Source organism: Cygnus atratus, chromosome 22 (genome assembly GCF_013377495.2).
Source record: "Cygnus atratus isolate AKBS03 ecotype Queensland, Australia chromosome 22, CAtr_DNAZoo_HiC_assembly, whole genome shotgun sequence".
NCBI classification, from domain to species: Eukaryota; Metazoa; Chordata; class Aves; order Anseriformes; family Anatidae; genus Cygnus; species Cygnus atratus.
Genome location: NC_066383.1, coordinates 6,425,158 through 6,448,908, shown reverse-complemented (window position 1 = coordinate 6,448,908; position 23,751 = coordinate 6,425,158). Strand labels below are relative to the sequence as shown.

Sequence of the window (23,751 nt, the reverse complement as noted above, 5' to 3'; positions counted from 1 at the left end):
TCCCACCCGGGATGCTCCTGGGATGAGCTGGGCACGGGGCAGAGATTCAGGGACGCTGCCCTCACTCACCTGGGCTTCTGGTTAAAACTGCACCTGCACCTCCTGCCTGCAAGAGGAGAGAAACACCGTCAGCGTGGCCAAGTGGGACTGGGCCACGGCCTTTCCCGACGGCTGCCCCAGCCCTCCCCCGAGCCCCGCTCCCCAGCTCACTGAGGATAAGCAGGATGCCAACGGTGAACAGGACCACGGCAAACACCAGCCCGCCGATCCTCAGGCTTTGGTAATCTGCGGGAGGAGACAGAGAGACCCGTTTCTGCCAGGTTCAGGGGAGGGACAGCATCTTCTGCTCCCCATGGCACACACGTGCACATCCCTGCCGGCATGGCGATGCTCACCGTAGTTAAAGGGGTCTTCCTCCTTCTCCTGGGTGCCCACTGGAAATAAGCAGACAAAGACTGTAAGGCGAGCACACTGTGGTGTGAGCAAGCCTCCCGGCTCAGCCCCTGCACCCAGCACAGCCCTCCTGCTCCATGGCAGGGCTCTGTGCTGCCCTACGCCACCCCCCTCTGACCCAGCAATTGCCCCAGCAGGTTTCTGCTGCGTTTTCTGGCACCCAGAGGCACCGGTACCCACCATCTGCCATGGCCGCCGGCACCAGCAGGGAGCACAGGACGATCAGCGCCGCGTCCATGGCTGCTGCGAGAGAGGGGAGAGCGGGGTCGGCACCTGCAGGAGATGGGGCACCAGGGCGCATGGGGAGGGCTGCGGGCAATGTGTGCCCGACTGCGAGGGAGAAGCCCTGGGCTGAGCCCCCCCCTGCCACCAGTGGGGATGGGGAGAATGAGAAACACCTGGCAGCCCCAACCCCGGGTGCCACAGCTGTGCCCCGGCCACCCCAGGCCACTGAGGCTCATGGGGGGCAAAGGATGTGCTGGGAAGGGCTGCGGCAGGCAGGCAGACCGTCATTTTGTGCGGACCTGTGCTGTATTTTGAGCAGCCTCTGTGCTGCCGGGGCTGCAGCAGGACCCCCGAGGCGCTGGCCCTGCCCGTGGCACAGCTGTCAGCACCGGCTCAAGGTTGTGCCGCACGCGATGGGGCGAGCACGGGGGCTGCGGTCTCCCCATCAAGGTCAAGGCTGCGTCCTTCACTCGGAACATGTTTTAATTTATCCCAATTAGCATAGCAATTACCTTCCTACAATGAGGCCTGTGACCCTTGACAGCTAGCTTGTGGCTGCACTCGCCCCCCAGCTCCCTGCGCTCACCTGCGGCAGCAAGGAAGGCCCGTAAATAACCCGGGTCCTGCCTGACGGCGCAGCCTGTCCCCGTCCCTTCACCAGCACCGACTTGCTGTGCCTTGCGCGGGGCCAGGAGGTGCTGAGCATTGCCCCCCAGACTTCTGGGGGACACTGAGGACCCACAGCCCCACAGGGGATCAGAAAACACAGAGCTGCCAAGGCAGCACCCTGCACCCCTGGGCGCTGCCGTGGCCTCGGCTCCATGGATGCAGCTCCTGCGAGGGACCGAGACCAGGAGGGCAGAGGTAGGTCTGGCCCTGCCTCCCCGACCACCTGCAGCCGCTCACCTGTGCGTCTGTCTGCGTTTTGTGGCTGCCAGGTGGTCACCAAGCCCCCAACGGTGCGGCTTCACTGCGCTCCTGCTTCCCACCGAGAAGCCGGGGAATGTCAGGGGGGCACCCGCGGGTGCAAAGCGCAGAGGGGCCACCACTCTGTGTGCTGGGGGACACGGAGCAGGGGCCACCCTCCAGCACCGGGGTGGGCCCGGGGCCAGCTCCGTGCGCACGGTGCTGGGCGCGGTGGCCGTACATGGTGTGGGGCACGGGCAGACATGCGGAGGGCTCGCTGCTGGCGCGGGCAGGACGGGGTTATCGCGGCCCTGCGCGGCACCGATAGCACCGCACGCTGCTGAGCCGCTGCAGCTGCCGTGCTGGATGAGCTCCGATAAGGAAGGGGCCCTCGACAGCAGGAATTCAGCGAGCTGGCGGATGCGGATCCCTTCAGCCCCTCCAGAGCCTGACCCAAGCTCTGTCCCAGCCCCCCCGGCTGTCAGAGGGGAGGCAGGCAGCTCGGGCTCCATGGGCACCAGGGTCCCCCGGACCCTCTGTGGTCCCCATCGCGCTGTTTGAGGACCCCCAGGAGCCCTGCAGGACCCCCACCAGCCCTGCCCACCTTGGAAGCAGCCCCCAGCCCCGCCGAGGCAGGGAGCGCATTTCCACCACCCCATTTATTCACCGTACCGAGTCGCTTCCCATGATAATTCACGTCCTTCCCTCCCTTTCCGTGTCCTGTCATTTTGAAGCGAATGTGCTTTATCTGAACGCTGGAGGCTTTCATTTCCCCTGCCTGCAGCTGCCGCTGCCATTGTGCGGCGCGGGGCTGCGCTGCCGCCGGAGCGTGCCGCTGGCTGCCTCTGCCCAGACAATCCCCCTCGCTCGCCCAGGCACGTAATGCTGGATAATTACCAGGTTTTAGAAACGTGTACAAAGAGCCCAACAGCTGGTGATACAGTAACTTCTGGTTGCACATTTTCCTACGGCCTTTATCTCACGTCCTTTAACTGTTTTCTGCCCGGGCGGCCCGTGCCAAGCCAGGCACCACCTGGCAGCAGGCTGTGCGCGCACCGAGGTGCCGTGCCGAGCCGGGGGCCAGGCGCAGGCACTGTTGTCAGTCCTCTGCTCGCTTTTTGGCTTCCCGAGCTCAGTGCAGCCGAGCTGAGCTTTTCGCCAAGCCAAGCGCACAGCACACATATGTTCTTTGTTTTGCTAACTCGGTTCTTGCAGCTCACACACTTCTGCACGCTAAAACTTAGCTCCACGCGAGCTAACCGTCGGGCCTGGCAGTGTCCTCGCCAGAAAAACAAACACAGCATTCTGGAGTGCAGATGAGCCAGCTTCTCCTCCAAGGCAGCATATGCTTTGTGAAACGTCACAGGTTTTTGGGGTTGTTTCAAGCTGGCCCACCCACTTTTTTTTTTTTTTTTTTTTTTTTTTTTTTGTGAAGCTGAAGCAAAGCGAGAAAAGCAAACACTGCACGGGGTTTGCCTTGAGCCTGAAGTGCTCGGGGCACGGAGCCGCTGCTCGTGGCCGAACCCCGCTGTGCCCCAGCAGAGAGGCAGCAGGACAGCAGGCACTGCACAAGGGGTGGCTGCACGGCCCCGCTCCCCGGCACGCGGCACTGCATCCCCCCCATTACTGACCCCAAGTTTGCAGCCGCCAAACAAAGCACCAAGGCGCCCGTACAAACCACTGTGACCGGGGAGCACGGCGCTCGGCACGTGACTTGAATCAAAACATGTTTTTTTCCTCTTAAAACTGTGATCGGCTGTAAAGCGGGGGGGCAGAGCGGCACAGGAAGCGGGGCAGCGGTGCCCAGGGCTCTCCTGCCCTCCCGCCTTGGCCCAGTCAGCAGTTTTAATGGGGAAAACAAAATATTGCCCCCCCCTCCAATCCCCTATCCCCACCCCTATGGGGCCAGCAGTGCTCCAGGGGCTCAGCCGAGCTCTGCAGGCTGGGGCATCCTCAGCTTTTGGCAGCAGCGGGGCTCTGCCCGGGGCAGGGGGAGACACGAGGTGCTCTTGTGAGCCCGGCGGTATATGAGGACGCAGATGGGGCAGGAGGAGGACACCAGGCATTTGGGTGAGGCTCCCAGGGCTGGGAGCAGCTCACAGGCACCGGAGCTGGCCGGAGGCTTCCCCGCCCTGCTTCCTCCTCGCCGAGCCTGCAGCCAGCCCGCCTCGCTCCATGAGGGGCACAGCCACTGCCCGCAGCCTCCTGCTTCTGGAGAACCCCTCCTCGCCATTCTGCACGTCGTCTGGGCACTGCCCGCGTGTGTGCTGTGTGTGTGAGGGGGAGAAGAGGGGGGAAATCCAGGCAGAGGGACCCGGTCCCTCCTGATGAGCTCTCCGAAGCACTGCAAATCGTGCCAGAGCAAGGCAGGTGAATTTGTAATGGTCTTGCATCTTGAAGCACCCTTTCCCTTTCCATTGTTTTGCATAGATCAGCCCTGTCAAGTCTCAGCGATCACAGCCTAACGCTGGGCAGCCTCCTTCCGTCAGGAGCCCTGAGGGCACCTCCTGGAGATCAGACCTAGTTAAAATCTCCAGTTTCTGTGCAAAGCCCCCAAGACCATGGCAGCAGCGCTCGGTTGCCTGGAGCGTTGAGGAGTGTGCATGTGTGAATGGACATTTCCAGCTACGCATCGATGTGCTCTTCTGCCATTTCACGTCAGCATCAATCTGGCTATTAATGTGCCTGTTGTTGTGCCTCGCTCCTAAATGAGAGGGAAGGAGGATTTTCTGCCCCCACCATGCCAACGCGGACAGCGCTTCCCAGATTTGCTGCCGATTCAAAGGCTGGCCGGGTAGAAGACACAACTGACCCGACTAACATCAGGTTATCTCTCGTGCATCTGGGGCACCGCCCCAAGGCAGAGGATATTCAAAGAAAACCCCAGGAACCCAAACTTCAGCCCTGCTCTGGCTGAACGAGACTCATGCAGACCCCCGGGGACCCGCCCTGACCTCACACAAACACACGATCATAGGGGATCACTGAACACAGCTAACCAAGGCTCTGCCCGCACCCCGTGCTCCATCCCTCACCCACACCTCGGTGCCGAACTTGCCTCCTGGAGGGTTTCTTCCAGCCCCGGGGCGGTTTGCCCCAAAGCGTCAGGGACTGCTGGACAAATCCACGTGCCTGTTACGGGGCTCGCTCGCAGCCCCCAGCACGCTGAGCCGTTTCCCCAGGCGACAGGAGCAGGCTCGCCAGCAGCTCCGCTCGCCCTGCGTTTGAGAGCAGCCTCCAGCGCAGTGAGGCTGCTAATGGCTGCCGGCAGGGAAAGCCCTCAGCCCCAGCTGAGCAACAGCCGCCTCCTCCCGCCTGCTGGCTCCTCGTTTGCTTAGATCAGCAGGTGCCATAAAGCTCCAGTTTGCAAATGTCCCTGCCCGGTGCCGCGGCACACCCAGCTGGAGCCCAGGCTCCACTCGCCGAGCTGGGGAGTCGAGGCAGAGGTGACTTGGTGGCTCCCGGTGGTTAGAGAAGTCCACATCACCGCCAAGCACCGCAAGAACAGCCCAAGAGAACTATTCCAAGCTCCCATGCAACCACAATGCTCCCACCATCCGCTGAGCATCAAATAAGGGGTGTTTTCTCCGGGGTGACCTGCTCCTGGATGCTGTTCCCACCAGGAACCACCACCGCCGAGCACCACGAGGGGCAGCTGGGGCACGGCCACCCCACAGGACGTCCCCGCACACCCTGGTGCCCTCCCCATGCTCGGGTACATGACAGCTGCAGGGCCTGGAGGCTCCTTTACAGCCTGGAAACACACAAACATCCTGAAAGGCAAACACAGGGGAACAGCTACACACACAGCTCCCCGCTTACCGTACTGGGAGCTGTCCTCACCACGAAGTCTCACCTGCCGACAAAATCGCGACTCCCCGCGAGCCTCAGGAAAGGAGCTCAGCTCAAAGCAGGGCCGTGAAACACGAGCCTCACGAGAGGAAGACGCGGGCAGCGCCACGTCCCGTGGGCACGGGGTGTTTGCTGGCCGCCCGGCGAGCAGGCTGCAACAGGTGGCCTGGCGCTGCCGCGGCCGCGCTCGGTGCTGGCAGCTTTCCCTCGCGCGCTCCCATCTCTCCACCCCGTGCTGCCTCTGAACACAGCACCCGGGCAGCACCCCGGAGCCACCTCCATCTCCAGCCGGGAGCAAAAGCGCCCCTGGGACCGAAAATCCCAGCGGGAGCCAGCGGCACCTCCGAGCACCGCGGGCTGGCCCAAACGGGTGCCGGGGATTGCTCCACGTCCTAATCCACGCTCGGCTTTCCCAGGGGGCCGCCCTGCCACGCTGCACAGCTCACTCACAACCCCACAAACCACCTGTCACTTTCCCTCCCACGGCGATATTCCTGCAAGATCCGAGTTCCACCGCATGGCCTCCGACGTCTGTTCCTTCGTTCACCAAGCACTACTTACACACCCGGAGCGCCACGCTCTCCCTCTCCTCCCGGACGCCTTCCCAGGATAACGCCCTCAGCTGTTTACCACCGCCGCGGCGTTCCCAAAATATTTACCAACATCACCCAAACGCTGCCAGCGGGGCGCAGCCCCCTCCCCCGTCCCCACCATCCCCACGGAGCCCGGCGAGCACCGGCGGAGGTGACGCACGCCCAGGGTGTGCCCACGGTGGTCTCCGGTGGGCACGGCCGTGCCCGAGCATCCTCCCCGCGGGGGGGGGGGGGGGGGGGGCCGGGATCCAGGCGACGAGGGGACGAGGGGACCGCGGTACCACCGTTACCATGGCAGCCGCCGGGCCGGGGATGCGGGGGGCCCGAGGCGCACGGCGATGCCCCGGGCCCCTACGGCCCCCCCCGCGGCGCACGGCGACCCCCGGGGGCACGGCCCCGGCACCCCTCGGTTGCCCCCCCGAGGCGGTGCCGGGCAGCCGAAAGGCGCTGGGGGGATGCGGGGGGGGCGTGAGGCTGTGCCCCCCTTCCCCCGGACCCACCTGAGCTCGCCGGGGGGGGGGGGGAGAGGGGCTGGGGCCGGCGCCCCCCGCTGCTCCGGGCCGGGAGGGGCCGCGCGGGGCCGAGCGGCGGCGGGCGGCGAGCGGCGGCTGCACAAAGGCGAGCGGCGAGGGGGGGCCGGGAGGGGCCGGGAGGGGAGGGGAGGGGAGGGGAGGGGGCGGCGCCTGCCGCAGGGTGGGGGGCGGCGGCGGCACCGGGAGGGGGGCTGCGGGCTCGGGGCTGGGGCTGGGGGCTTGGGGCTGGGGTCGGGAAGGGGGGCTCGGGGCTGGGGCTGGGGGCTGGGGATTCGAGATTCGGGGATGGGGGCTCGGGAATGGGGGCTCGGGAATGGGGGCTCTAGGCTGGGGGCTGGCGGCTCAGGGATGGGGGCTTGGGAATGGGGGCTCGGGGCTCGGGGCTCAGGAATGGGGGCTTGGGAACGGAGGCCTGGGAATGGGGGCCAGGGGCTCGGGGATGGGGGCTCAGGGCTTGGGGATGGGGGCTTGGGGATGGGGGCTTGGGGATGGGCACAGCTTGCCCCCAGCACCCACTCTGCCCCCAGGTGTCCAGCTGCAGCTGGGGGCCGTGCAGTGGGGGCTTTGCCTTCTTGCCCACCACCCCCCGAGAGCCGTCAGGCAGCCGAAGGGGATCACGCTGCCGGGTGGTCCGGTGTGCAGGGCTTGGGTGGCTCTCGGGGGCCACTTCCAGCCCGACAGCACCCGCTTTGCCCCCAGGGGTGCTCGGGACCTGCTCCCTGTTGTGACTCTCCCCAGGTCCACCAGCTGCAGAAAGCAGAAAGCAGAAAGCAGAAAGCAGAAAGCTGACCCTCTGGGCTTAGCTGGAGCTGGGGTGAGAGGTGGGCACCACCGGGCTCCACTCCCCATCAGGCCAGGCCGGCACACCCGTGTCTGCTCGGCCCCCATGCTGCCCTGGAGAGCCATTTCTTCACAGAAAAACACTTGGGCAATGCCATCACCGCCAAGACGGTTCCTCCCCTAATAACTCAAATGCATCTGAGATAGAAATCAGCCTCACGGACAATAATGGCACATATTGCACCGCGCGCTCATTTCCCAGTTTCCAGTAAAATCTAAAAAGAAGATAAACCGGCCCTGGCATTTCAAGGCAATTATGCAGAAGGGGCAGGAGATGCAGACCAACACAGAGGAGCTGGACAACGTCACGTCTTTGTGATGCTCTGGGATAACATGATAAGGCTGTCAGTCACCCTGCAGTGAGGGAGGCAGGGATGGAGCAGTTATAATCAAGTTTGGGGCTTCTCTGACCTTACCCAGCCCTCAGCTGTTATTATCCACTGCACACAACAAAATATTTCGGTGCCATGGTCGTACCTGGGGACGGCAGCAAGGGCGCTGGGTGCCTGCAGGGGTGCGGGCACATAGCCCCAGCATTGGCCATGGCCAGGAGATGCTGGCTGGCTGCAGCTCCTGCAGCGCTGGATAATTGGTGCTTTCTCCTTTTTTTCTAGTGTCTTTATTCCCTTTATTCACAAATTTTCCAGGCGCCGCCCAAGGCAAGCAGGATCGTAAAAAATTGTCTCTGTAGGCTTTTTCTCTGTACAAACTCAGGTGGATCAGCAAGCAGGCTGTGAGCGCCGCAAGCCGAGGGGCCGCCAGGCTGCTCCCACGGAGGGAAGCTGCTCCAGCAGCCAGCACTCGCACGGCACAGCCATCACTGCTGGAGGGAACCTGGAGGAGCAGGGGCTCATTTTCTGTCGAACCGGGGCCAAACCTTTTGTTGGTGTAATGTAGGCGACGCTGATTTATGCTAGTTAAGGGGCTGGGGTGACTGCCTCGTGCTATTCGAGTCGGTGGGAACATTGCCAGGAGCTTTAACGAGGACATGATTTCATCTCGGTGTGGGTTGTCTTACGCTGGAGCGAAAGGGATCAGCGCGGGGCAGGCGCCTTCCCAGGGAGAAGGGAGGGAGAGGAGCTGCTTGCTCTCCAGAACTTTCCCCTCCGATTGTAAGACCTTTCTCGGGGCGTTTGGCCATTTCTCCTACTCACAGATGGCCACGAGAGCGGGTCAGGAGACTGAGAGACAGGAGAGAGCTGTGGGAAGGGGCAGGGAGCAGCAGGAGCCCTTTCTGATTTAGCAGGGCCTCAGTGCCACGCGTTCTCCATTCAGACTTTTCTTGCCTTAAAATACCAAAAATATCGCCTTATAAAATAAATACCAAAAATATTGCTTTAAAATACCAAAAATATAATACTTAAAATACGACCTCCAATACGTCGTCCCCGCCTGCCACCTCCCCCCGCAATGCACCCCGCTTGTCCTGGAGCTCCCCCCAGCCGGGCAGAGCCCTGCACGCTGGGCGTTTCTTTGTCAGAGCCTGTGCTAATTTTAGCCGTGATGAGATGTTTGGGTTGGGAGCAGGAAAGCCCATCCCAGAGGCCTTGGAATAAAGCAGCGCCTCAGTACGGTAACTTTAAACCAGGGTCCAGGTTTGCTGGGATTAGAGCAAGGCTGGAGCCCCGCGGTGATGCTGGAAGGGGACAAATTCTGTCCCCACCTCGCATAGGAACGCCTGGAGCAGTGCTCAGTGCCAAGTTGTGCAGAGCCATATGGCTACTTTTAACCCAATAGCATCTTCCTGCATTAGGCCTAAGCCATTCCTTGTGGTCTGAGTGATCCTGGGAGGAAACAACAAAGCAGCAGACGATATTAAAGCTTCTCAAGTCCGCGCTCACTAGCAGAGCACAGCCAGCCTGGGGATTGCACAAGCTGAAGTTCAGCGACTCCATGCCAAGCGGTGATGTTACCCAGTGCAGGAGGGAACCAATCTGAAGATTCTTCTCCACAAAACATTTTTGGAGAGAAACGTCATCTCTGAAACCCTATAAACAAATCAGCTTTGACACGACCGAACAGAGAGCTATAAAAGGAGAGTTTGGGAAAAACACCACTAATGGGCGGTGATTCACATGGTGCCGGTCAGACTGCATTTCTGTAATTTCTGTTCCTTGGGGATGCTGGCCTGTGATTTTCAGAGCACGGAGGAACACGGAGACAGCCCGGCCAGATGTGGATCGGAAGACGCAGAGGAGCGAGCAGGGCCCAGCCCTGCTGGAGGTGTTTGCCCACCGCGAGCATCCCCCCACAGACAGGGCTTGCTGAGAGCAGCGCCGAAGCTGGGGCTGTGCAGACAACCACCATCAAAATGCACCGGATTATCCCAAACCCCACTGAGATGTCCGCCCTCAGCTCCTGACAAACCGGATATATGGAAAAAATTGTTTGGTGCAAGAGATGAGCCACAGCAGAGAGCAAATCCTTCTCCTGGCAGGGTGCTCGGTGAGGAACAGTGCGAGGGGCTCCGGGCAGGGAGAGGGAGAAATGTCTCACCCAGCCGGTCCTGGCCCAGCTCCTGCCCTGCCCGTGCTGTGCTGGACGATGGAAAACAGGAGCTGTTTGCTCAGGTGCTCCAGGAGCGGAGAGGAAGATGTGCCCGAGGCATCTGCTGCATCTGCACCGTGTTTTCTATGGGAACAGCAGAGCATAAAACCCCCGGCCAGGCAGCTGCACGAGAAACTAATCGCTTCTAATCTGGTTAGAAAACTTCAGCCCCTGGGGAAACACAGCACAGCTTTCTGTGAGCCTGGCGGGAGAGACCACTGGATGTCAGGTTTAGAAGAAATAAATTAAATTTGTATTAGGGTCTGCAATCACTTCTCTGCTTTGAGAGGCTATTTCAGAGAGCGGAGGAGTAATAACCTGTGAGGAGGTGAAATCCTCAGCAGAGGTGCGGGTCCTCCATGCACCGAAATGGCCCCATTACCAGGAACATAGTTCCAGCAAGATCAGCTCTTATTGGGCTCCAATTTTTGCTTTATTCTCTTTCAGAAGATCTGTTTCTCCAACATGCCATCTCAGACAGCAATAAAACATTATGAGCTGCTGCTCTGTGCTGCACACTGCGACTTTTACGAGCAGAAACGCAGAGATCCCGGAGAGCCTTTGTACAAATGTGAGCTGGCGCTTGTAACTCAAATCCCAGGGAACTCACGATTTAATCAGACCGGCATAAAACAGGGGAGCCGTGCGGGGGCCCTGCCCGTATCCCAGCCCAGCTGCCTTCGTTCTGGTAAAAATCATTGCCTTCCCTAGCCCGCACGCGGAGCAGCTGGCCGTAACCATCAGCAAACGGGCTGCTCGGTGCACAGGAGCCAGAGCCCTGCTGCCCCTTGGCACCTCCTGTCCCCAGGGACACAAGCAGGAGGCACGGAGCAGCGCTGCCGATGCACCCAGCCTGGTGCCAGCCCAGCACCGTGGGGCTGCCAGCTCTGCCCTGTACAGCCCAGCGCCCCATGGCCGCTGCGGCACGTTGGCCCTTGGCTCTTCTTCACGTTCCCATTTTTAGCCGTGGTTTTCAGTGCTATTCTACCAGCAGCAGCTGTCAGAGCAAGGCTGCTGGTCCGGCTCCACGTCCACAGGAACAAATCCCTCCCTGCCCCGAGCTGCAGCAGGTCCCCTCCCTGCGCTTGCTGAACTGCAGGGCCACTGTAAAGTGAGCCAAAAACCTTCCCTTGGCCTCCGCGCCTTCAAAGCGGCCTCAGAGCACGTTGTGGGAGGTTTCTGCGTTGCTTCTTTGAAAAGCTGTTTGAGGTCAGGCTGACTCAGGGCTTCCCAAAAGGCAACAGCTCGCATTGTCTGGGCGCGGGGCGAGAGCCGCCACTAAGCGCCGCCCGGCCCGCTGGGGCCGGCTCCGGGGCCAGGGGGAGGTAGGTGCTCTCTGCACACACAGAGCCAGACTTAAATCAGTTATCCCAAAATTCAACTGCAAACCACAGCCCTCGGCGTGCCAGCAGCCTTGTCCCCGGTGGGCGGGCGTTCTGGGAAGCTGCGGGCGCTCCCGGGAAGCGAGGAGGGGACAGGGACGCGCCTGCGGCTGCCCACGCACTGCAGCAGCTTCTCGGCTTTGCTTGGCAGGTATTGCCTGCACCTCCCACGGCCGTGCAAGGCCGGAGGTGGCCATCTGTGGTGTGCAAGGAGCCCCCCCCGCAGCACCAAGGGTCAGCCAGGCGCCCCTCTGGGCCAGCTGGGGGAGAAACGGGTCAGAAAGTGGCTGCCTGGCCCAGGGAAGTCCTGCGTTCACATCACTGGGGAGCTGATTTCTGCACCTCCTCCACAGGATGTGCTGCGTGCTGCGGTGCTGAGCCCTCTGCCCCGGGTCGGCTCCCCCCTGCCCACCCACCGGCCACCAGGGAAGGAAGCAGCAGCTCCGAGGGGCAGAGGCAGGGTGCTGGGACGGATACTGTCCAGGCTGTTTCAAAGGCGGTGCCGCTGATCCCTGTGTGATAAAGAGCTGCAGCCCCCATGGCTGGGGATGCTTCAGAGGGAGATGTTTGCCCAAGCCCTGACCCTCCTGCTGCTCCATCACCTGCACCTCCATGAAAAAAAATCCAGGAGCCAGCATGCAATGGGTGCTGAGCTCCCTGCACATGCACTGCGTGGCAGCACGTGTCTCAAGCCCCTTCCTTGCTCCGTCCTCACTGCACCCCCTGCTGCACGCGTGGCCTTGCTGCTGGAGCCCAGCGAGCCAGGAGGAGGGGGCAGTCCTGGAGCCACACAGCACGGCCCGAGCCTGGGTCTGGGCCCAGCAGCTTCCCTCAGCAGGTCCCAAAGAGCCATCTGCATGGAGCACTACCGAAACGTTTATTGAGAGCAGTGCGGGGCAGCCGGGTACACGAGGGACCTCCGCAGCCGACCACGCACTGGAGGAGCTTCCTTCCATCCATGCATCTATCCATCTGTCCATCCACAGGTGCATGCCTCAAAACATCTGCTCTGAGGCACAGGCTGAGCATGGATGTTTCCTTTGGGGACACAGTGCAGCGTGGCCCCAGGCCAGGTAGGCTACACCATCCCCGGGTCCTCAGCAGGTTAGATGAAGAAATCCGGCACCAGTTACTGAGCCAGCAGCTGGGAGATGCCACAACTGGAAGGGGGGCTGCTTTCCTTCATGCTCCACCTCGGGCTTTGGCTTCTGTCGCCGCAGCTACCTGGGACCACGGGCCTGCCCCTCGCTCTGCCGAAATCCTTTTCAGACAGTGGGGACCCAAGAGCAGCTGCACGCAGTTCCAGGAGTGCTTGCACAGACCATTTCCACAGCATAGAAAAATAAATATATGGGCTTTTATCTGACGGGGAGGAACTTCATTTAAAAGGCGCTTCCTAAGCCTATCTGCACATGTGGGAGCGACCACCGCTCCCCCCAGCAGATGCCATAGCTGCGCCTGGGGGCTCCCTGCTCAGCTGTCCCCGCAGCGTGCAGAGGAAGGGGCTCCCTTGCCACAGGCACCCTGCGGCTTTCCTGCTCCTGCTTTGCATCCACATCCTCCTCCGCGTGGGTGGGCAGCAGCCCCTCGGCCGCTGGCCATGCCCCTGTCCTGCTGGTGAGCATTTACGTGGCACCGCAGTGCGGACACTTCTATTTTTACAGGACAGGAGCCGCAGGTGCCGGGCAAGGTGGCTCGGAGCTGGCACATCCAGCACCGGCAGCACCAGGCAGAGCCACCGCCGGCCACCTCCAGCCATCTCCCTTGCCCCAGGCAGGGCAGGGGCACTCTGGAGGTGCCGCAGTTTCAGTCTGGGCAGTGGCAGGTCCCCAGCAGCGAGGGCAGTCCGGAGATGTGGGGGCACACAGCTGCTGGCATGTCTCGCCCTGGCGGCAGCAAAGTGAGGGGGCCGGTGCCAGCCGGCGCAGCCGTGCAGGTTCCAGCCCAGCCTTAGTCGTTCTCGCTCTGCAAGGGAGAGAGCACAGGGTCAGATGCCAGGGCCAGGCTGGACCCATCCCTTCTCTATACACACAGCCCCGCCAGGTGGCCTCACCTCCATTTTGCTGTATATCCAGCTGAGGAGCTTTGTCACACGTGTGTAGACCCCAGGCTTGTTCCTCTGGCCGCATCCCGTACCCCAGCTCGTCACCCCGGCCACGTACCAGCGGCCGTTGTCCTCGCAGACCAGGGGCCCTCCGCTGTCACCCTGGCAGAGGGGGACAGAAAGGTGAGGAAAAGCAGGCACCTCTGCCCTGTGTCACCTGGCGGGGACCCTGTGCCCACAGCTCACCTGGCACGCATCCTTCCCCCCCTGCAGGTACCCAGCGCACATCATCCGTGGGGTCAGGTAGCCCTCGTACACCTTGTCGCTGTTGCAGATCTTGTAGTCAATGAGCTTCACCTCGGCCTCCCGCAGCTTCGGGGAGGTGTTTTCTGCAAGGCAGAGGAGCCGTGGGGCAGGGCGAGCCTCGTCCCCCCGCTGCCCCCAGTCCCCTCAGGGAGCAAGCTGCCATTTCTCGCAGATGTGTGCAGCCAGGAGGGCACCTGCTGTGCACCAGCCCTGCAGGGAACGGCCCTCAAACCACAGCAGAAACGTGCTTGCTCCTCGCATGTGCTGGGGTGCACAGGACCGCTCTGTGGCCCAGCCGGCATCCTCCCTCACCTTCGTTCTCCCTGGTCTTCCCGAAGCCAGTGATGAAGCAGGACCTGCCTGTCTGGAATCGCTGGCCGTGCATGGGGAGGCAGGCCGGGCGCACCTGAGCTGGAGGGAGGCGTGATGAAAACCAGGCGAGGAGAGAGGGGTGAGTCAGCCGGGAGCAAAATAACAGCCGTAGTCACCAGCCCTGCAGCTAGGGAGGAGCGTGGGGTGCAGGAAATGCTCCCCTCCGCACTGACCCCGGCAGGGTCCCCGCCTGCCCCCGGCCGTGCAGCCCACACGGGGCACCACGAGTGGCACAGCAGAGCCCCAGGGGCCCCCGGCTCCCTCTGCCCCCAGCCCAGCACCCCCTGCCCCTGCCAGGGCAGAGCCGTCGGAGAGCCTCACCTGAGAGCGTCAGCGGCCGGGAGAGCTTCATGAGAGCGATGTCGTAGTCATCGTGGTCGTCGCTGTAGTTGGAGTTGATGATGACCTGGGAGACGGGGATGCCCTCTGTGTGCTGCTTGAGGTCCGAGACCCCCCCGTACACCTTCCAGTCGTCCAGGATCTTCATGCTGTTCCTGGGGGGGGGGGTGGTGGTGGAAATCAGCAGGGGGTGAGATGTGAGGGGTACGGGGCTGTGCCCAGCACCAGGGCTGCCGGCACCCAGCAGCACTCACATGAAGAAGCAGTGCGCTGCCGTGAGCACCCACTGCGCGCCGATGATGGTGCCGCCGCAGATGTGGATGGGCCCGTACTGCACGCTGACCTGCCAGGGCCACTTGCTCACCGAGGTTTCCTTCCCTCCGATGATCCGGCCCAAAATCCTCTGCCCGCAGGCTGGAGGGGAGAGCGAAGGGCTCAGAGAGGGGACGAGCCCTGGGGGATGCACGCCACAGGTCCCCCCCAGCGGTGCTTGTTGGCCCAGCAGACAACGTGGGAGTGCAATCCTCATCCCTTTGCATTACCCCAAAATTTTCTTGGAAAATGCCTCGTTTGCCCAACCCATTGCAAAGACAGCAGGGAAACGCTCCCCCATGCGTTTGTTCGGCCTTGCCTGCCCTTGTCCGTGCGCCTGGCCGGCCAGCCCGCTTACTTGTGCATCGCAGGGAGACGTACTTTCCCGTGAGACACTGGGAGCTGCGGGAGAGAAGAGGGGGACGCGGCCTCAGCCCCAGCCCCAGCGCAGCCCTGCAGCACCGGGGCAGGGCAGGGGCTGCCCACTACCTGTTGAGGCTCTGCTGGATGGTGTCGCGCTCGTTCGACACCGTGAGGCTCTTGCCGGCGACGTGCAGGGGGATGTATTCTGTCTGCGATGCGCTGGGAGGAGAGAGGAGAGAGGCGGTGAGACAACAGCGCTGGACAAAGCCCTCCTGGGTGAAACCACGAGGCTGGGGCGAAGAGCAGAGCATGCAGTGGGGTGGGAGGAATTACTTCTGAAAGCCCAGCTGCCGGCACGTCTTTCTGGAGAAGGACTCGTTCCAGGCGCTGCTGCACACCGGCAGCCACTGGCTCTCGGTGCTGGAGTAGATGTGGAGCAGGGACTGGTCGGCCCCAAACCGCACTGCGGGGACGGAGCAGGGGGGTCAGCGGTGCCCGGTGCCAACGGGCTCCCCCTCCCCGGGCACAGGGAATTTCACCTCCCCGTCCCCGCTGCCTCACCGCAGCCTAGCTCGTCGCTCCTCTGCGAGCAGTCGACGACGCCGTTGCAGCGCACGGGGCTGTCCTTGCAGCTCTCGGCGGGCTCCTTGTACACGATGCCGGTTTGCGACCGCCAGAACATAACTGCAAGCAGGCGCACGGGTGTGAGGCTGGGACCCACCGCGGGCAAGGTGTGGTGAGCCCACCCAGATGGGGTCCTGGGGTCAGAAACATGCACCGGGCCTCCCAGACACCGAGCAGCATGGGTGCAGGGCTGCTGCTCAAGCCGGGCTCCATTCTCCAGGGCTGGGGAAGGGCTGGCCAGCCCCGAGCATGCCCCAGAGCCCACCCAGCAGTAACTCGGCTGCACGCCTCTCGCCCCACCTCTCCTTGGCTCCTGGGGAGGCTGCGCTCAGCCCGCAGCGAGCGGCACATAAAAAGCAGCGGGGCTGCCCGGGGCCAGCCACTTCCCTGGAAAGCTGCGCTCCCTCCTGTCCGCCAGATGTCAGGAAAACTCAGAAAATGGGAAGTGTGCATCTCCCTGCCAGCCCTCCCAGCCCGCCCTCCAGCGGGATGCAGATCGCCCACAGCCCGGAGCGCGTTGGCTGGGGGCTGCGGGAGCGATCCCTGCCCCGTGCCCCCTCCTCCGAGCTCCTTTCGGCCCCCAGGGTGCCCCCCGGGACCGCACTCACACAGCAGGATGAGGGCGACGAGCAGCACGATGAGGATGGAGACACAGAAGATGAGCGCAAGCCGCCGCTGGCTCATGCAGGGAGCTCTGAACATCGAGGATCCTGGCAGTGGGATGGAGGCCGGGTCGGGGGGAGCCACAGCCTCCCTGGGTCACCCAGACCTTGCTGCCTCCCCCCTCCCCAGCATGTGCCCTGCAGCACCCTTGACACCCCCACGGCATCACCAGTTGGTGGCTGAGGCTCGTGCCAGCAGTGGGCACAGGGATGCATTTTCTGCCTCCCTCCCTCCCCGGGGGACCGGGCAAGGGGCTGCCCCAGGCCAGGGAGGCCAGAGGTGACCCTCGGCACCGTTGTCTTACGTGTGCTCTCACAGGTCGTGCAGGGGGCCGGGGCCGGGCCGGAATCTGGGCTGTAGGGCTTGAAGCTAATGCCAAGGACGTTTTCTCGAGGCTGCGGAGGTCGGATGCTGAAGATGCTGCTGGCCGCAGAGGCATGGAGGCTGGGAGGGACGCTGCTGGGCGATGCCGTGGTCTGTGAGCAGAGGACACCGCTGTGGCAGTGACTGTCACCCACTGGGGTGTCCCCACGGCTGCCACCCGCTGCCCAAAACAAAACCAAAGTCCATTCAGAGCCGAGCTCCCCGGCACCACCAACCTTTGCCGCGGGTGGATATTCACCCACAGCACCGTGGGGAGCACAGAGAGTTACTGAGGAGGTGCCTCTTTCTGTACCCCATCTGGGAAGGCTGAAAAACTCCCTGTCACAGAGCTCAGCCCCCTGTGGAGGCTGCTGGCCAAATTTTCCCAACTGATAGCTTCGATGGGAGCAATCAAGTGGGTGTTTGGCATTGGGGCAGTCACACCGTGGCCCAGTTCCACGGGGCTAGTGCCCCAATTTATGCATCTATCTTTAATTAGCCATTTGAAAAATACACTGCAATTTCCAACTGTTATTTAGTAATAGTTAATAATCGGTGTTTTCCAAGCCCTGAAACATCCTGCACCCTGGAATGCTGTTCTGCCGTTGTGTCACTCCTGATCTGTGAATTCGCAAAAGAAAATGTATTTGTTTCCTTTCTGCCAGATGTTCTCCTCCAGGAGCTTCCCCAGTTTTGATCAGCTCCATAAGCAGGAGCCTCTCGTTTCCCTTTAGGAACCTGCTGTGCACGCAGCCCACCACAAGCACCGTTTCCTATACCATCGTCCTCTCATTTGTAAAATCCCAGGCACATTTTTGGCCACAAGCCGCGGCTGTGCGCCTTCCAGACGCGCAGAGGACGCGGTCAGCTGGAGCAGGGCAGTGACGGGCCGGCCTGTGCGCGGCTCCCTGCAGGCTGCTGCGTGCCTCCTGCCTGCCTCCTCCCCGCCTCACCGAGCCGTGACCACTGCTGGCACTGCACTGGTTGAGGGAGGCCAGCTGTAAACAAGAACCAGACAAAATTTAGACCACGTTGTCCCAAAGAAGGGAGGGGACAAAGCAGGTCCGGAGCCTGCATTTGCTGGCAGCAGAGCACAGCCAGCTCGGGGACCCAAGCCCCCAGCCCAGGGGGCCGCTGTGCCCGTCAGGAGATGGGATAAACACACCCCTCCGAGTCTCTCTCTGCTTTCCGGCCCCGTAGATGCTGGAGATCACATTTCCCTCTGACCAGAAAACAATCCCAGCAAGAAGCACCTGGGAGAGGGACAGCACAGTGATGGCGAAGCTCCGGGTGCCACCGGCACTGCCACTACATCCCCCTTTCCAGCTGGATTTTCCCTGCCCTCACGTTTCCTGCTGGGAGCCCAGGGCCCTAATGAGCACGTCGGGAGCCTGCTCAGGCTCATGCTTTGTAAATACGGCTGTGCCCTTCCTTGCAATGCGGCGCTGTCACTTCCTGGGCATTATCCCCTGAGTCATGCACCCGGCGTGGCCACACGCTGCCCGTGCGGGGTCTGCCACAGCCGCCCCACACTGAAAACCGTGCTGGTGGAGGGGGAAACCCTGAACAGCACTTTTGTGCCCGCTGTGAGCTCTGGCACAGCACCCAGGGCTGCCCAGCAGGAGCACCCAGCCCTGCCGGCACAGACCTCCACCCGCAGGGCTGCGGCACCGCACCGCTAATGCCTCCTGGCTGCCCAGAGCCACCTCCCTGCTCCACATCACCCACCCCATGGCCACAGCACGCCGGGAGGCGCTCAGCCTGCAGCCAAAGCCCGGCGTTCCCCATGCCAGACTTTCACAGCAGCCCCGGGTGCAAGGCAGGGACACCAGCGCTGCACTGCTGAGGGCTCTCCAGGTGAGCCCTGGGTTGCTTTTCCTGAACCGTCCCTGGTGGGATGCAGGCTGTCGCAGAACGCGTTGCACCATGAAAAATCCCCGGGCAGCCTTGCACCTGCTGTCAGAAAGCGTGTCCAGCCAGCAGGAAAAGCTGAGCCGCACCAGGTCCTGCACTGCACAAATAAAACAAAGAGCAGGTTCCAGAAACCCTTCCCAGAAAAAGCTTTTCCTACGCATCAATGGGGTTTTTGTAAAAACCCACGGTATCTGTTACGGCGGCGTTTGCGAGCTATTGCCACATATCTGGTATTTTGCACATCTCCTCCCGCAGCAGGTGTAGCGTTGCAGTTATCAGATGAGCAGGATCACGGTGCTGGGAAGGACAAAGCTCACCATCGCACGAAAAACAACCTCACTTCACCAGGGGCCAGCGCTGCTGGGTGCTAACGCATCTCCAGCTGCGGGTTGCAAGCATTCCAGATCAGCGTTTACGTCCACTATAGCTCCAATTGCTCTTATTACTGCTTAGCAGGAAGCGCGTGCCCTTTCTTACATTCGGGTGAACTATTAGCTACTGATTTCCTCAACAGTCTAAAGTCCAAATACTTTTTTTTGAGCTCTATCAGAGAAGCTAACAAAACTTTTATCAGGGCTCCCAGCAACCAGCACAACTGGTTACTGTTGGGTGGCCACCGGCACAGAGGACAAACAGCAGCGGCTTTACAAGGATGATATTTCTGCCAAGGAGCGTGTGCTGCCCCGACGAGCGAGCTGTAGCTGCTGCCCACAAAACCTTTACTCATCCTTTGCTGCCTTTTGAATAAAAGTCAGACTCAGAGCAGAGCCTCTCTCACACGTGCGGCTGTGGTTTGAGCCATTTTTTTCTGACGTCCTCACTGCAAATGTTCCACCGGCTGCAAGAACATTTCACACTGTTGTGGCTTTTAGCCTAAAAGTCAGGCAGAAGAAGGAGAGCCGGTAATTTCCGTGCTTTGGTGCAAGCAGAGGCTGGGGCTCAGGAGTGCCCCGGCAGGGCCGGCTGGGACCCAACTCTGCCCCTTGCCCAGCGAGAGGGAATCGCGCCTGCCCGCACACAACCCACGGCTCAGCCTGCACACACACACAGCACCTCGGCCCTTCTCGACTCAGCTCTGCACCAGGGCTCTGAGCAGGGTTGCGGAAAACACCCAAGCCTCAGGCATGAGCCCTGGGGCCATCCATCCCCTCCGTGGCAAAGCCCAGACCCTGCTCGCTCACCTCCAGCTCCACCTGGGATGGAGCCACCAAACCCACACCAAGCTGCAAATCCCAGGGGAAAGGCGGGCGGGAGGCTCGGCACCCAGGTGTGATGGGGAAGGAAGGGAGGGAAGCGAGAGCAATCAGCCGCAGTTTCGGAGTGGGAGGGAGAGTGGAAGCCAGGCGGCACCGGCAGTGTTGCAACAGGAGCCGAGGCCCAGCAGCATCCTGGAGGAGCATCAGGGTTGAGCAGCCATGCAGAAAAACAAAGCATCAAACCAAGCAGCAAGCAGCCCGGCTTAAATAAGCTGCAGGGAGCTGCCTGAATGGGCGATCATCTTTCCCAGCTGAGCCCTCCTGCCACTTCTCACAACCCCTCCCTGCTGCCCAGACCCCGCCGCTGGCAGGGAATCGCCTTCCACCTGTCAGAGGAGTGCTGATTTTCTGTGCCAGGTCAGCTCGGCGAGGGAACAACGGCGACATTGTCCCTGCACACCTGGGACCAGCCCTCCCGAGCCCGCAGGTGCCTCTGGTCCCCTTGCAGCACCGTGTTTCTGCACAAGGCTCTGTGTTTCCAGCCTGGGAGAACCCAAATCCGAGCTGTGCCCCCCCCGGCTCGCTGGTCACCCCCCAGCTGTGGGAGCCAGGTGCCACAGAGGGGCCATGCACGGGGAAATGAGATCTCGAAGCATGCAAGGGACATTTTGCAAGCGCGGATGACAAGCCGTGCCGATTGAGTCAGCCCAATTGGGCCAGGGACAGGTCGCCTTATGCCAGTGTGCGGAGCCCTTCAGAAAATGTTGCAGGGGGTGAGTAATCACTGCTCACCCCATTCCACAGACGGGCAAACTGAGGCACGGGCAGGCCAAGTGACTCTCCTGCAGTTACAGAGCCGAGGGTGGTACCCGGGGCTCCCGATGGCCCCTTTAATCCACGCCACAAATCCCAGGTTTCCCAGGGATGCCCAGAACTGGGCAATTTTCCCCATGTGCAGGCATCCACATCCCAGCCTCACCAAGAAACGATGTGGCTGCCTGCTTTTGGTGCCGCTGTCAGACAGAATCGCACAGCAAAACGGTGCTGGAGGCGGGCAAGCCTGAGCTCGGGGCCTCGGCAAAAGGACAGGGCTGCAGGCTGCCCGGCACGGCGACGAGCCCAGGATGCGGCCGCGGCCGCTCCCCATGCTCCAGGCTGCCTCTGAGGCACCCGGTGCCGGGGGGCAGGAGCAGGGTGACCTCTCCTGCCGGCGCTGCCTCCCCTCCAGCCCCATCCCTGAGGCTCTGCACGCACTGGCCGGTGCTGGCGCAGCCGCAGCACCCGGTGCACTAATTGCCCAGCGCCGCGCCTGGGCGGGCTGAGCCCCGTGCCGGCTGGGGATGTTTTCCCCATGACGGGATGCTCGTTGCACCCTGGCGAGGCCCTGCAGCCGAAACCGAGCTGACCCTGAGCGACCCAACCTGTAAAGAGTGCGGGGAAAACTGCCGGGAGAGCGGGTCAGGGAGGGCAGCCGGGGCCACCTGCGTGCTGCCACCAAAATGCTGAGGGCTCAGGAGAGTGTGGGCCCCGCAGGTGTCACTGGCAGCGGGTCCGGCTCACCAGGCTGCCACCAGCCGGTCCCCATCCTCCACAAGTCACCCGAGGCACAGATCCCTCCTGGCTGGAATAGCAGCGGGGCTGAGGGTCCCTGACACCCCCTCCAACAGCACAGGGCTTGTGCTAGGGATGCTGTCAGCAGTCCTCCTCCTCCTCCTCCTCCTCCCTCAGTGCACCCGAGCCCCCGTGGGCAGCTCTTTGCACTCCTTCCCCCACCAGCATCCACTGCCCATGGAGCAGGGGACAGGAACCAGCCCCAAAACACCTGAAGCAAAGAGGTCAGGCCCCAGAGCAACCCGCAGTGCCCCAGCCGGCCCCAGGGCAAGGGGAGCTGCCCGTGCCTTACCGGCGAGGTTTTCCCTTCCATGGGCCGCTGCGGGGCTGGGCTGGGGTCAGAGCTGCGGCACAGCCATCCTCCGGTGCGCAGCGCGGCGCCAAGTCAGGTGCGCAGGGACGGGGCAGGATCTGTTTGGCGAGCTGGCTCGTACGTCAGTGCCAGCGCCAGGAGGGAAACCAGTCGGACCTGCCGCCCGGCTCCACCGCTGCCTCTTTCCCAACTGCTCCAGGCACGGCGTGCAAAACAGCTGCCTCTGCTCCCCAAGAGGAACTGGCCTCGGCCACAGGCCAGGGTGCTGGTGAGGGCTGGCCCCGGGGGAGTGCAGACGCCCACCGGGCACCCCAGGCACCGAGCTCTGCCGCCAGCTCCTTGCTGCTCTCCTGGCTGCTGCCTGCCCCATCCTCCCTCCCCGTGCATCCACACCTCTCCTGCCCTGGCTGAGTGCTGCGAGCTCCGGCTGGGGACAGGAGGGGATGCACAGCCCCAGCAAAAACCCGCTCCTGCGTCCCAGTGACCAGGCAGTCAGAATGCCATGTTGCAAGGGCCATGAGATGCCATCTTGTTTCTCTCAAGGCTTTTTCACTCATCTGCTGGTGGAGCGATGCGCTCAAATTGTGCATGGAAAAAGCAACGGTCTTCGGTTTCCTCTGTGGGTGCAGGCTTGGAGGTGCTTTGGTTTACCCAGAACTCACGTTTGGGGTAAACAGGAACACAAAATCTGGATGGAAGGGAAGAAGATCCAGCAGAGCGGGGTGATCCCTGACGTCCAGGTGGGGCCGGGCTAAGGGAGCAGCACCAAGGCCAGCTGCACACTGGCCTCGGTACGGGATGCAGGAGCCCAGGGGCCAGATCCGTGTCCCTCAGTGCCATGCCCCCAGCTGCCCCCAGCCCCAGCTGCCCCAGCACTGGGCACAGAGGGGATCAAGGAGGCTGTGGGGAGCCTGTAACTGGATCCCTGATGCTCGGAGCTGCTCTGTGGTCTCAGCTCCTCACTGCACAGCAGTGAGGAACGATGCTGTCCTTCCTGGTGGTGCTGCAGGTGTTTTACATGCCCCATGCTGCTCTCAGCCCCGGCCGGGGTGCGCAGCCTTGGCTGGAAGAGCTCAGTGAGAGAAAAGCCAGCACTCTCTTTTCCAGGCACGTTTCTCCCAGCATTATTCATAGCATAAATCCCTTATTCATCTGGCTCCCCACCCACACATGCTCTTAGGAAGTGCAGCAAACAAGCAGGGCCACCCAAGCTCGGAGGATGCCAAGTTAAAGAGCCCCCTTGATTTCATAACCCTCGAGGTGGGGTTGGGACCCGCTGCCCCTCCACCTTGCACAGGACTCCCTGCCTGATCCCCCCTGACCGTGCAGGACTGACGGCATTTTGCCTGCTTTTTGCAGCCTCCCCATGCCTTCAAGTGCTCTGCCCTGCTGGGGTGTGAAGCCCAAGGCAGCAGGGCCCTGGCAGGAGAGATGCTTCCCCGTGGGAGCTGAGCTGGCCCCGGTGCCCTCGCACCAGACACCTCCTCTTCTGAATAGTGGCTCAGAAATGAGCTCTGTGGCAGCTCCGGGAATGATGCCTTGCTGCTTTTTCTACAAAGTCACCTACAGAAAGCAAGTTACAGAGAAATGTGCACCTGGGCTTGACCCCGGCAACCTTGTTTTAAATGCCATGCTCATGCTCAGCACCCTCCTGCTGAAATCCTCGCACCTTCTTGCTGGTATGAGCCCTGCTGCGGCCTCCTTGCCCCAGCCAGCACTTTGAACTGTTAATAATGTACCAGGAGAGCCTGTGGCTGCTCCGCTCCCTGCTCCAACTTCGAGGCCTGAGGGAACTGGGAAGGTAAGGGGACAATGCTGCTCTCCCCATGGCAGTGCTGTGCCGGCACAGGACCAGCCCAGCACAGGTGGGCTTGGTGCTCACAGACCCCGCAGAGTGGTGCTGAGCATGCTGGAAGTGGAGCTGGGCAGGAGCAGGGCACCTGCAGCTCCCGGTCCCTGCCAGGAACCTCGCTGCCTCTCCCGGCAGGTTCAGGAGAAAG

General features: G+C 62.1%; 1 protein-coding gene across 1 annotated transcript; it reads right to left on the bottom strand.

Moving 5' to 3' along the window:
- Positions 1-412: 412 nt before the first annotated feature.
- Positions 413-21,751, bottom strand: TMPRSS13 (transmembrane serine protease 13). Its single transcript, XM_050715003.1, has 15 exons — positions 21,731-21,751; positions 16,659-16,830; positions 16,300-16,401; positions 15,629-15,751; positions 15,401-15,530; positions 15,194-15,286; positions 15,024-15,106; positions 14,647-14,806; positions 14,375-14,547; positions 13,994-14,092; positions 13,622-13,764; positions 13,385-13,537; positions 9,066-13,296; positions 634-696; positions 413-434 (listed from the first exon to the last, which is right to left on the bottom strand). The coding sequence occupies exons 1-13, from the start codon at positions 21,749-21,751 to the stop codon at positions 13,282-13,284; spliced, it is 1,467 nt and encodes a 488-aa protein (XP_050570960.1). The 3' UTR covers positions 413-434; positions 634-696; positions 9,066-13,281.
- Positions 21,752-23,751: the final 2,000 nt, after the last annotated feature.